This window comes from Vitis vinifera, chromosome 8 (assembly GCF_030704535.1).
Source record: "Vitis vinifera cultivar Pinot Noir 40024 chromosome 8, ASM3070453v1".
NCBI lineage: Eukaryota > Viridiplantae > Streptophyta > Magnoliopsida > Vitales > Vitaceae > Vitis > Vitis vinifera.
Window position 1 is genome coordinate 14549119 of NC_081812.1, and position 11966 is coordinate 14561084.

At 33.2% G+C, this 11966-nt stretch overlaps 1 protein-coding gene across 1 annotated transcript; it reads left to right on the top strand.

Moving 5' to 3' along the window:
* The first annotated feature begins 948 nt into the window (after window positions 1-948).
* On the top strand, window positions 949-11175 carry LOC100261958 (importin subunit alpha-9). Its single transcript, XM_002279688.4, has 11 exons — window positions 949-1134; window positions 1640-1859; window positions 3150-3303; window positions 3664-3766; window positions 4419-4603; window positions 4794-4873; window positions 6804-6954; window positions 9615-9693; window positions 9769-9827; window positions 9903-10208; window positions 10605-11175. The coding sequence occupies exons 1-11, from the start codon at window positions 1083-1085 to the stop codon at window positions 10767-10769; spliced, it is 1554 nt and encodes a 517-aa protein (XP_002279724.1). The 5' UTR covers window positions 949-1082; the 3' UTR covers window positions 10770-11175.
* Window positions 11176-11966: the final 791 nt, after the last annotated feature.

Here is an 11966-nt window from a genome sequence, read left to right on the forward strand (position 1 = left end):
AAAGAAGGATTAGCAAACTCCTTTTTCTTGGTCGGCTAACTACCTTATGAAATTGGAAGTTTGTTTTTATATGTGGAACACCTACAGGCTACACCTGCATTCATATTAGCTCTATCTGCATATGTCTTTGTATTTGCAGTATAGCGTGAATGCTCAAGAGTCAAAACATTGTGATGGTCAAGTAACAGCATGAGTAGAGATGAGCGAATTGGAATTGTTCCTACCCAAACGCATTCGACAAAATTTGATTGAAACGACTAAACGAATTTAACTTTCAATAACCATGAAATTTATTTTTGATTTTTAATTTTTCACTTGTATTTCTTGTAATTTATATTTGTCCACCGTTGAATAAACTTATTTATACCATTACCTACTAAACTATTTAATTATTATTGGGTGATAATTCAAATTTTTTTAGATACAATAAGCCCATCTAAATTAAATTAAATCGATTTTCATCAGCTTTATTAGATTTAAATTTTTTATAAGTTCGCTTTGAATTCATGTAACAGTAATTATAAAAAATATTTTTAATATAAAAAGTGTTTCTGAAAAATAATTAGGTATTTGACAAAATTTTAAAAATATTTTAAATAATTACTTGTAATATTTTTTTTAAAATATATCATAAGTGATTATTTAAAATTTAATTTTAATAAAACACTTTAATTAATTTATTTTTTTGAATAAAATGCTTTCAAACATACTTAATTATGTTGTTTTTCCAATGTTACATTTATGTTCATTGTGTGTAGTTTCCAATGCTAAATGACGGATATATAATGTAGGACAAGATTTGTCCATTAGACGTATTTAATTGAAATTATAAGTTTTAAAAAATGATGATTTTTTTTAATTATAAATTAAAATAATAGATATATACGCGCACAACATGTGAGGCGTGGCACGTGATAAATATAAAAATAGAAAAAGAAAAGGAAGAAAAACAAAAAAGAAAAAATAAAAAAACCGAAAGAGGAGAAAAAAGGCGGAGGATTTTGGCGCTTGAGGTTTTTTGCCGGAATCTCTACTGTAAAACCCCACTTCGTTCATCTGCTTCTTCGATTTAGTTGTCAATAATGGCTGATGATGGATTGGCTTCGCATAGAAGAGACCCTATCAAGTCTTCAGGCATCTTCACTTTCATTCTCATGATCGTTTCTTTGTCCCTTCCCTCTCCGTGTGTTAAATATAAAGAATTTTGGTTTCAGATATATGTTATCCATTTGCGAGTTGTGTGCATATCAGTTCATTTGTTATTTTTTAGTCGTTGAACTCTTGGCTGTCGAGAAAAAAAGAAAGAAAACAAGAGGAAATTCTGAATTGCATTTCTTTTATATTCGTTTTGGTAACCTAGAACTGGAAACCCTGACTCTAGCACGGAAGCTAGTGGTATTAGGCTAAGTTTAATGGAGGGTTGTTTTCCAGGGTCTCGGGAAATAAAAAATATACGATTCAAAAATTTATTTTTTTCTACTTTCCCTACATTTTTCCAGAATCCAAACGGGATTTTATGCAATTCAAAAGATGAGGGTTGGTTTATATTCATAAAAGATTTCCCTTGGTATCTAATTTCATAAAGGAGTATTTTTCGTTGTTCCATTGCATAATTTCTAATTCTTTGGTTGGTTTCCAGTTGGGAATGTGGCGGCAAATCGAAGGAGGCAACAAGCTATTACAGTGGGAAAGGAAAGAAGAGAAGCTTTGGTGCGCACGAAGCGCCTTTGCAGGGTGGGGATTAGCGGCGACAGTGATGTTCCAGTTGATGGTGATATGATGATTGATGAAGAGCAGTCAATATTAGAGACACAGACTTCTTCAGCTGTGGAAGAGTTAAAGTCAACGGTCATTTATCAGTATGTGACTTCTTAGCATTGCCGGACAAATAGGGAGAGCTGCATTTCACCATTTTACAGGAGTTTGGTCATATATTATTAGTTTATTAGCCAATATTTTGCAATGGATTAGAAAGAAAATGAGATATGATTGAATAAAATAGGAAGCAAATCATTTAGGACTTATGAGATGGTCATGTATCTCTACTCCAAGAACAAGACCTCTTTCACTAGCTCTTCTAGAAGTCCCATAACTAATGGGTTGCTGGCCAATTTGTTACATAAATTCAAGGTTCTTAATGGACATATACAAACTATAGTTTCTGCAACGGTCTAATATATTAGCAGATATCAATCTTTGTGTGTGTTTTTATTCTTCTTAATAATTAGTTGTTTGCTCAGAGCAGTAGTTTGGTGCCTTCTGAGAAAATGAACAATAGTTGCCAGTCTGGGAAGTGGTAATTGATGTGTGAAGATACAGAAAATGTAATGGAGGAGAAATTTGGAGAGTAATGGGAACCCCTAAAGAGTGTCTTTGTAGAAATAAATACAAAGTACTAGGGAAGTCAACTTAAAAGTGAATGGATTTTACAGCGACATTTATGCATGTTTAAGAAGTGATTCTGGAAAGCCAGGCATTATTTTTCTTTTCTGGTCAATTCTGAGGATGTAAAATGCTTATTGAATGGGTTGTTTTGGAACATTTGTGGTGATCATCTATTAGCTTGGGATCAAGATTATTATTATTATTATTATTAATACTACTCTCACCACTACTGCTGCTATCACTTCTACCATTTATTATTGTTGTTGTTATTGTTCTTTGAACCCAGAAACTCCTAGTTCCTCATGCCAACCCCTTGCCATTTGAGGTGGGCCTCAAGGATATTTATGAATTAAGATCACTGGGAAATAGATTTTCCTTTTTGTGAAGGCAGCAAAAACAAGCAACATTTCTTGACTTCCGAATTTTTAATGCTTTAGCTTCTTCTTCTTTCTATCTCTTTTCTTTCTTGGAGAAGGAAATATTCTTTTTCTTTTTTTGATAAGTATATTCTTTTTCTCTTTCTTGCTTTCTTCTTCTTCTTCTTATTATTATTATTAAAATGTTTCATTATCTTATTATTTTATTTTTATTTATTTATGTTCCGTCTTTTACAAAGCATGATCTAGCTATATTGTGCCCTTGTTGGTGTGGCGGGGTTGGGGCGGGACATCATTTACATTCCCTGATGAGTAGTTACATTGTAGGTGCTCTCTCCTCAAATTTCTATTGCAATTGACTTACCATCTTCAATTTGTGAATTTTAGGGGAAAAGGTGCAATGCAGAAGAGGGTGAGTGCCCTTCGTGATTTAAGGCGTCTATTATCAAGATCCGAATTCCCTCCAATTGAAGCTGCTCTTAAAGCTGGAGCAGTTTCTGTTCTTGTGCAGTGTCTTTCATTTGGTTCTCCAGATGAGCAGGTTCTAAGAATTTCTCATATTTTTGTATATTTGTTGTGTCATTCATTTCTTGGTCTGAAATTTTGTCATATGCATGCAAATGTTTTCTAAGTAGGCATCAAGTGTTTTTCCACAATAAAAGGAGAAAGGAAGTGGAGGAAGTTGCAGATCTTAGTTCTTTTAGGTGCCCATCCTCTATCAACTAGTCTTCTCTGCATTAAGAATGACACTTTTTATCTTCCTATGATTTAGAGTTTGCTTGAAAAGAGAATGCATCTGTGTGGATTACTGTTTGTCTTACCATTTAAAATTGGCATGGGAGAACTAAAAGAAAACTTTCTGATTATTATCACAATTATAATTACAATTGTTATATTGCAGTTGCTTGAGGCAGCTTGGTGCCTTACAAATATTGCAGCTGGAAAACCAGAAGAAACAAAAGCTTTGGTGCCTGCATTACCACTGCTTATTGCTCATTTGGGAGGTTTGTAATGGTTTCGGCATTTCCCTTTTGATATGAATGATTTTCTCTTTCTTCTTACAAGTAAAATTTTGATCAACCTTTTGAGCTGAAAGGTCTAAGAACATTATAAGATAATTTGAGTGATTATAAAAGTCCATTTGAAAATCAGCTGTTGAAAGAAAAAAAATAAAAAGACCACTTGAAAGTTGATAATTGAAACCAAGAAATGATGGGAGACCATTGCCAATACATTGAGTCCACTCTTCAATAAGGCACAAATCCTTAAGGTTTTAACAGGTTTTGCTACCTGTGCATACCGATAAATAACCATTTTAGCAAACATGGGGTTGAGTTTTTTTCCTACCACTGGTACTGGTTTACCGTTGGTCCTAACCTAGTGTAGGATCTTGTTCTTGAACACTTCAGTAGACCATTTTCCTTGTTATGAACAATACTTTATTATAAAAAGAAGACAGTGAAACCACTGTCTTTTAGAAGCATTCTCCCAATTTTATACATGTTTTCCAGGTCCATGTATCTATACTATACAGTTAGGATGGCAAGTTAGTGTATAAAATGGAGTTAATTTTGGAGAGGGACAGGGTTTAGGGTTATTAAGCATTAGGATCTTTCTGACTCTGGTTTTGCATTTTTAAATGCACTTATTGTGTAGAAAAGAGTTCCCCTCCTGTTGCTGAGCAGTGTGCATGGGCGTTGGGAAATGTTGCTGGTGAAGGAGAGGAGCTGAGAAATATTCTACTATCACAAGGAGCCTTACCACCTCTTGCTAGAATGATGGTGCCAAATAAGGGCTCAACTGTGAGAACAGCTGCTTGGGCATTATCGAATCTAATCAAGGTTTTGAACCCTTTTGCTTAAGATAGTCTCTAATTATCTTTTCAATTAAAAGAACTATGCAGAGGGTTACAACCTAATAGCTTTAGGTTGCAAACATTCTTCTAATGGGCTTCACCCCTTCTTCATCTTCTTCATTTTTTTCTTCTTATAAATTTCATTTGCAATATAATTTCAATATTTCTGAATGTAGGGACCAGATCCTAAAGCTGCATCAGAACTCATACAAATTGATGGGGTACTAGATGCAATTCTTAGGCATTTGAGAAAAGGGTAAGTAATTGCCATTTTTGCTACTTGAAAATAGTTATAGATTTAATGCTGTAAGGTTTCTTAACTGCTGTCTTGAAGTTTGAAATACCATTTTAGGCCACATCAAAACAATGACTTAGCTAGGTTGTACATCCAAGATATAGTTGGTAGTTCTACTGTCTACGTTAGTCCTCCTCTATATGGATCAATTTTCCTTGTTATCAATTTTTATTATTTTTTTTGGTCCAGGGTAAAAGGAAAAATTCTGTTGAGAAAGCCAGATTGTTTTGCCAATGTGAAGGGTATGAACAGAAATTTGCCCCTTGGGAAGAAATAGAGATGGTTCAGATGTGAAAACTGTTTTGTATTTTCTTTACCTGTTACATAGAAGAAGCCAAACCAGTGACAGACTCTTAATCTTGTGGGCCTTTGCAGGAAAAAATTTTACTGTAGAAAATTTATTAACATCTTCTGGAACTTATGGTAGATGAATTAGTTCTGTTGTGAGACATTTCAGGGATACGTCCTTGAATTAACTTGATGGCATACATAGTGATACTACTGAATACCAACTACCAAGACCCCAGCTTAATATGATACTGTTGATACACACCTCAATCACCTAGCTACCTGTGATTCCTCACTAGCATCAATGCTGCTGCTCATCAAAGACCAAGTTCAGGATGGAAAAAATATGCAAGGGCTTTATTTGCCTATCTATCTATTAGATTTCTATTTCAAAAGCTAAAGCACCATTAAAATTCTAGATTTAAAATGGAAAACGATATTAAAATGCCATGTTTTGCAAATTCATCTCCATTTCAGAAAATGTTCTATATTAAAAGATATCATTTCTATCTAAAACTTCTTTAAATGAAGAGGATTTAGTATTTAGGATGACCTGAAAAAAGTTGTATATGCACCATGTGGGACTATTTTTAGAATTGTTGCCTTTCCTTTTTTATTTCCCCCCATAAAATCTTCCAGAACAGACACACACACTCAAACACACACTAAAGCCTTAATCAGTCTCTCTATTTTAAAAGCTGAAGCTTTTAAATTTATTTTGTTCCAAGGAATATTCTATTTTATTTTACATTGTTCTTATTTAAAATTTCTTTCAGATGAAGAGGATTTTATATTTAGGATAACTAGGAAAGGAGATGTAAAGGCACCAAGCAGGGACTAATACGCAATTGTTGCCTTTTCTTTTTCCCTTTCCCCCCCAAAAATCATTCAGAATTCTTTGTTTTGTGTTCTGTCACCAGTTCTAGTCCATACCTATCTTATATCTTGTTACTGTGCACAGCTTGATTTTCAATGCAAGTGGTATTTTGATAGGTAGATAACATTTTACAAAAAAAGTGCCTAAGGGGTACAGTAGTCCATTGAGTATTCCAGCTTCATGTCTCCATTCTCTGTGGTGACTTTCTTGCTTGTTGGCTTTCTACTTATAGCTGAACTATTTCGTGAAAATGTTTTGGTGCTCCAATTTATTTGATGTTTACTGTGCATATATTTTTACTTGTGTCTGTCATTTCCTTGTGTTGAACTTCTTCAAAATTGGACTCAGGGTGATGTTCCATTATTCCTCTTTATGGAATCTGCAGAAGAAGCAATATAGAAAAAGCCACCTAGCATTAGATCTTACCATATTTGGCTTAGTGTTTTATGTAATTGGTATGTTGAAATTATGTTTCACGATTTATGATGTTAAAGCTCCATTGTTTTGACAGGAAATTATTATTGAGGAGTTTTCTTGAGAAATAAGTTGTTTTCACTGTCCATTTCTCTTTGAGAAATTTTATCATGTAACTTACAGAAGATAGTTATTATATTGGTCAAATTTGCCCCAGAAATTTTTGTTTTTATTCGCAAAAATTCCACTAATGTAAAGTTTTATGTTGAAACAACAGAGCTAAAGTATAATTAGATTATTGGTCAAATTCAGGGATGAAGAGTTGGCAACTGAAGTAGCATGGGTGGTAGTTTATCTCTCAGCCCTTTCAGACACTGCCACTAGCATACTGGTGAAGAGTAATCTCCTTCAACTACTAGTTGAAAGATTAGCGACATCAAATAGTTTGCAATTGCTCATTCCGGTAATGCAAAAAAAGTGACTAAATTTGCTTGACCCTCTGTTTTAATTTCTTTTTTATTGAATAATGTTATTTTGACTTCTTTTTGTTAAATGAAGAGGGTGAGGAGAAAAATTTGTGGCTTTACATTTTTTTCTTGTTTAAAAGCTGCAATATGTGGGGCTCTATCTAGGAAATATTTTATTATCTATATATTATAGCAGGTATGATATAAATTATCTACCGATAGGTAATTGTTTGCTGTTGATGATGCCATCTCAATTAGTGGAAACTGTAGTGAAATTAATCCCTATAATGCTTTCAGAATAAGTTCCAATAGAGGGGTAGCGTTTCAATTCTTCAAACCATACATGCTTATCCTTGAAAGTTAAATAATCCTCTCTTTCCAGATTCTCTATCATATTTTTAGGGCCTTATTTGATCTGGATGTTAAAAATTTCCACCCAATATTTTTTTATGTGGTGTGGAAGGATTCTAGGAAATGATCCATTGGATCCTGAAAGCCAGAAATAATGTTTACAATCTATGATTTTGCTGTGAGTTTGTTGAGTCATGGATTCATTGTTCTGTTCTCATTTAGCTATCAATGTTGCTCATTTTCTTCCTTCTGGTTCCTGCCTTAGAAGATTTTAAATGAATGCAACGTTTATCGTAGTCTCTCACCTTGGAACCTCAAATTATTCATTTGGGAACTAATTTTCTCTTAACCTAATGGAAATTAAGGATCACTCCGATTTGTTTTCTTGCTTCCATTGTCGAGTGTCAGATTCTTACTTTTGGCGTTATTAGCTAGATCTGGTAAATGGGTGGCAATACTAGAGGCTGCTAACAAAAGGCAACACTAATGATCATAAAACAAACTTTTGTGTATGATATGCACAATTAGAGGTGGCATTTCTATAATTATGAATTTGATGTAAAAGTGAAGAAAGAGAATATGGAATTGGAGACCTAGAGTAATTATTCAAACATATATGCTTTTGAATAAGTTGGATAATTTTGGGATGAATGGTCTGACAGAATTAGAAAAAGAATGCATCATATATTCTTTCAATGACACTTTTGTGCAAAAATTAATGATGAAATGATATTACTAAAAAAGATACTTAAACTTATTCATGTTTGTGAAAGTTCGCATGGAAATGAGAGAAGTAGCATCATTATATATTTGGTGATTGTGCATCAAGTAAAAATGATTTTTATGCTTGTGCACAACAAATGAAATGGTATTTACTTGGGAGACACTGAGAATGATAATTTATATGTGGTAACATAATTTGGAACTGCACACTTGCATTCATATGTATTTGTTTTCATGCAAAAAAGTTGCTCTCACCCCAAGTTATTTTGTATCGGATATTTTGATGCTCCTGCTATTTTTAGGTTCTTCCTTGGCTATTTCCACCATTGAATTCTCAAGTCTTAGATCCATTGGGTGGCTTTGGGTTTTTAGAACAAAATTCAAATGGAATGTGGTTCATCTTATCCAAATTCTCATAATTTTTGTATTGACAATTTTTTCATCTGAATTACTATAAAGTGCTTAAATTGGTACACAACTGACAGTACTAGCTGTTCTTGATAAGAATGAAAACTTGCTAGGCATTTTCAAAATTGAGCACCTTGGTGTCCAGCTTTATCCACCACAGGGAAGTCCTAATTCACCTTTGTTTTTATATCATCTTAAAAACAATCATACAGGCTTACAAAATGAGAGTTTACATTTTTTAGTTTTTGCTGCATTGCTTTAGACTTTTTGGATTGCTTGCCTGTCTTCATCATTGTCAGTCTTCCTCCTAATACCCGGTGTTGGGTACACCCATATAATTCTGTTTCCTTCTTTAATTAGGCAAGTAGTTCCTTTTTGTTTAGTTTTTCTCTCTCATTCTCCAAAATGTTGTTCTTAAGCCTTTTAAAGCCATTGAAGGAAAAGATCAAGAATATTATGGCTCAAAATTTTCAAAAGGGCTTGATCAATCCATGCAAAATCTTTCCTTACTTTGTTGAACAACCATGTCTCTGTATCATTTTAAGTCCAAAACTCATCAAGTGATTCCTCAATATTTTGTTAATGCTTTTTTAGAAAATTAAAAAATTTGCTGTTAATAACATTTTCTTCTTTGTTATTTTTTTATCATGTCCTTTTATATATGATCTCTACTTATTGCCTATTAATGGAAGAATTATGTGGAAGCGAACATGGAAAGGTTTAGTTTTTAAATTTAGGCTTTGCTGTGAGATTAATGGACTCAAGTAGGAGGAACACAGCCTAGGCACACAAGATGATAAAAAAATTTCATTGTAATGATCATGAGATCATCAGGAGTATCTATAACAGCTTATTTTATAATCCCATTGTTATGAAATTGATAAGAGCATGCAGAAAAGGATAGTCAAGTTCCATGATTGAAATCTCTGCTGAAAGATTTTTTCTTGCAAATCATGTCAAACCAAGCCTTTAAGTTGCTGATGTACAAGCTTACAAGTTGTTGAATAACATGTATGTTGTAGTCTACTAGGATGGAAGATATATTTAATTCCACAGCTGTACACAAACATAGCTGTAGATTGAATAATGGTTGTTTCTTAAACGGGCTTGTAATGTTTGTAGAGGAATTGTTGGTAGGTTCTTTGGATTATTCTGACATAGTTTTTCCTTTTAGGTGCTGAGAAGTTTAGGAAACCTTGGAGCTGGTGCTAGTCATGCAACTTGTATTCTTGTGGTTGGACATGAAATGACAGGTTAGCAATTACTTCTTTACCTTCCTAGTTGCACACATTTTTTCATAAAAATACTGACATCTATTGAATTTTCAGATAATTTTATAGCAGCACTTGTAAAATGTTTGGGAAGTGAGCACCGGGTCTTGAAGAAGGTATATTGTCTGTCATTATTATCATGAGATTAATCATGGTCACCCATTCTCAGTAGAAGCTTATCATTTATGTAGGAAGCAGCTTGGGTGCTATCCAATATAGCTGCTGGTTCCATTGAACACAAGAAGTTGATATATTCAAGTGAAGCAGTACCATTGTTACTGCGCCTTCTTTCAACTGCACCATTTGATATAAGGAAAGAGGTAGCATATGCATTGGGCAACCTCTGTGTAGTTTCATCAGAAGGTGGTGGAAAGCCAGCTCTGATCCTGGAACACTTGGTTTCACTTGTTGGTAGAGGTTGCCTTCTGGGTTTTATTGATTTGGTCAGATCTGCTGATACTGAGGCTGCAAAGCTTGGGCTTCAATTCATGGAGCTGGTAAGCAAATATAATATACCCTGTCAATTTGCTGCTAGTTATACCTAGTATTTTGTTCATTGTCCATTGCATATTAGACAAGATTGCTTTTGTTTCTGGTTCGTCTTATTGGTTGTTGCTGAATGATTGAATAGTTTGTTTTCCCCCTCCCTATGATATTTGTGATCTATCTTTGTTATTGAATTCGGAACTTAAAATATGATGTGCCTTCATGAATTGACAGATATGGACCATACCATCTTTTCCTTTTTTAAATGACTTTGCTTGATCTTAGCACCTTTTCGTTGAATGAGTTATCATGACTGAACATTGTGTTGGGTGAGGAATACCATATTGAAAGGATGCATATATCTTTGTGATTTACTCAAAAAAGTGTTCATATTTGGTGGCACACAGGTCCTAAGGGGGATGCCAAATGGTGAGGGTCCAAAGCTTGTGGAGAGAGAGGATGGGATTGATGCAATGGAAAGATTCCAATTTCATGAAAATGAAGACCTTCGAAACATGGCAAACGGGTTAGTTGATACGTACTTTGGGGAGGAATATGGGCTTGACGAATAGGCATCCTCGCCCAACTGATGCCTGGATTTGGAATGACCCCTGGTTCCAATCCCTCATCCGTGATGTATACTACACCTTTATCTTAGTCTCCTTTGGCAATGTTTGCTGCAAGTTCGACCCCAAATTTAGGGTCCACACTAAATATGATCTTGCATGGGGAAGTCTCATCTGCTGTAGGTTGATCATCTAACATGTCTGTCATCTGAAGCGTATTTGGAGAATTTCTTCTTGTCAAACATGTAAATTTTTTAGCTTCCATTTCTCTGTGTTGCTGGGTTTGGTCGAGGACTGTATATTAAACCGCTTTGCACATTAGTGTTCATCTTTACGTTTACTCGGAAATGGACTCATTTCCAGAATTTGTAGCCTATTAATCCGGAAAACAAAAATTTCGTGTTGTTTCTTATTTATAAGCCCCATTTGATTGCCGAGAGTTTGTGACGAATACAGGAAATTTGGAGCTTGGAAATCTTTCTCTTGGTAGACTCACAATTTCAATCAATTTTTATCAATTCAAAATAAATATTAGTCAGCTATGAAAACGCTTGTTCTTGTACTGATACTTCCTTTGGAAGTGATATTAGAATTCTAATCAATTCTTTAAATAACCCATGCAAGCATATGAAATTGAAATCTTTACTACTGTTGGTTTTCATTTTTAATATAATGTCTAAAGTATCATTTTTATAACATATGAATTACGTTCATTAAAAAAATAAAAAATAGAAATAAATAAAAAGAAGTTATTTTGAATTAAAAGATTAAGTTGTTTGTTTTTTAATTAAATACAAAACATCAAAATATTTGATTTTTTTTATTCATTTATTTATATCAATAGAAAAAACTAAATATTTAATTTTTTATTCAAAAAATAAATAAATATCACCTTAATGTGATATAGACTTTTTAGAAAATATCCATAAGTTAATTTGTTATTATTTATTTATGTGATATTTTATATTTATAAAATATAAAATAATTTTTTATTATTAAATAAAAATATTATAAATGTAATTTCAATAATAAATTTCATGGTATAAAATTAAATATGTTTTAACCTTTTTGGATTTAAAAAAAAAAGTCATATATTTCTTTTAATACTATCAACCTATTACTCCTTATCATAAATTTTCCACTATTACATGATAATTTAAAATTCATTGTACCACTGGAAAATTAACAGTAGAAAATGTATGC

What these genes read in the sequence shown, in the direction of transcription:
- LOC100261958 (XM_002279688.4), top strand. Translation starts at nt 1,083, where the DNA reads ATGGCTGATGATGGATTGGCTTCGCATAGAAGAGACCCTATCAAGTCT. An exon ending in GCTTATTGCTCATTTGGGAG is followed by an intron (nt 3,767 to 4,418) that starts GTTTGTAATGGT and finishes CTTATTGTGTAG; the next exon opens with AAAAGAGTTCCCCTCCTGTT. An exon ending in CTTAGGCATTTGAGAAAAGG is followed by an intron (nt 4,874 to 6,803) that starts GTAAGTAATTGC and finishes GGTCAAATTCAG; the next exon opens with GGATGAAGAGTTGGCAACTG.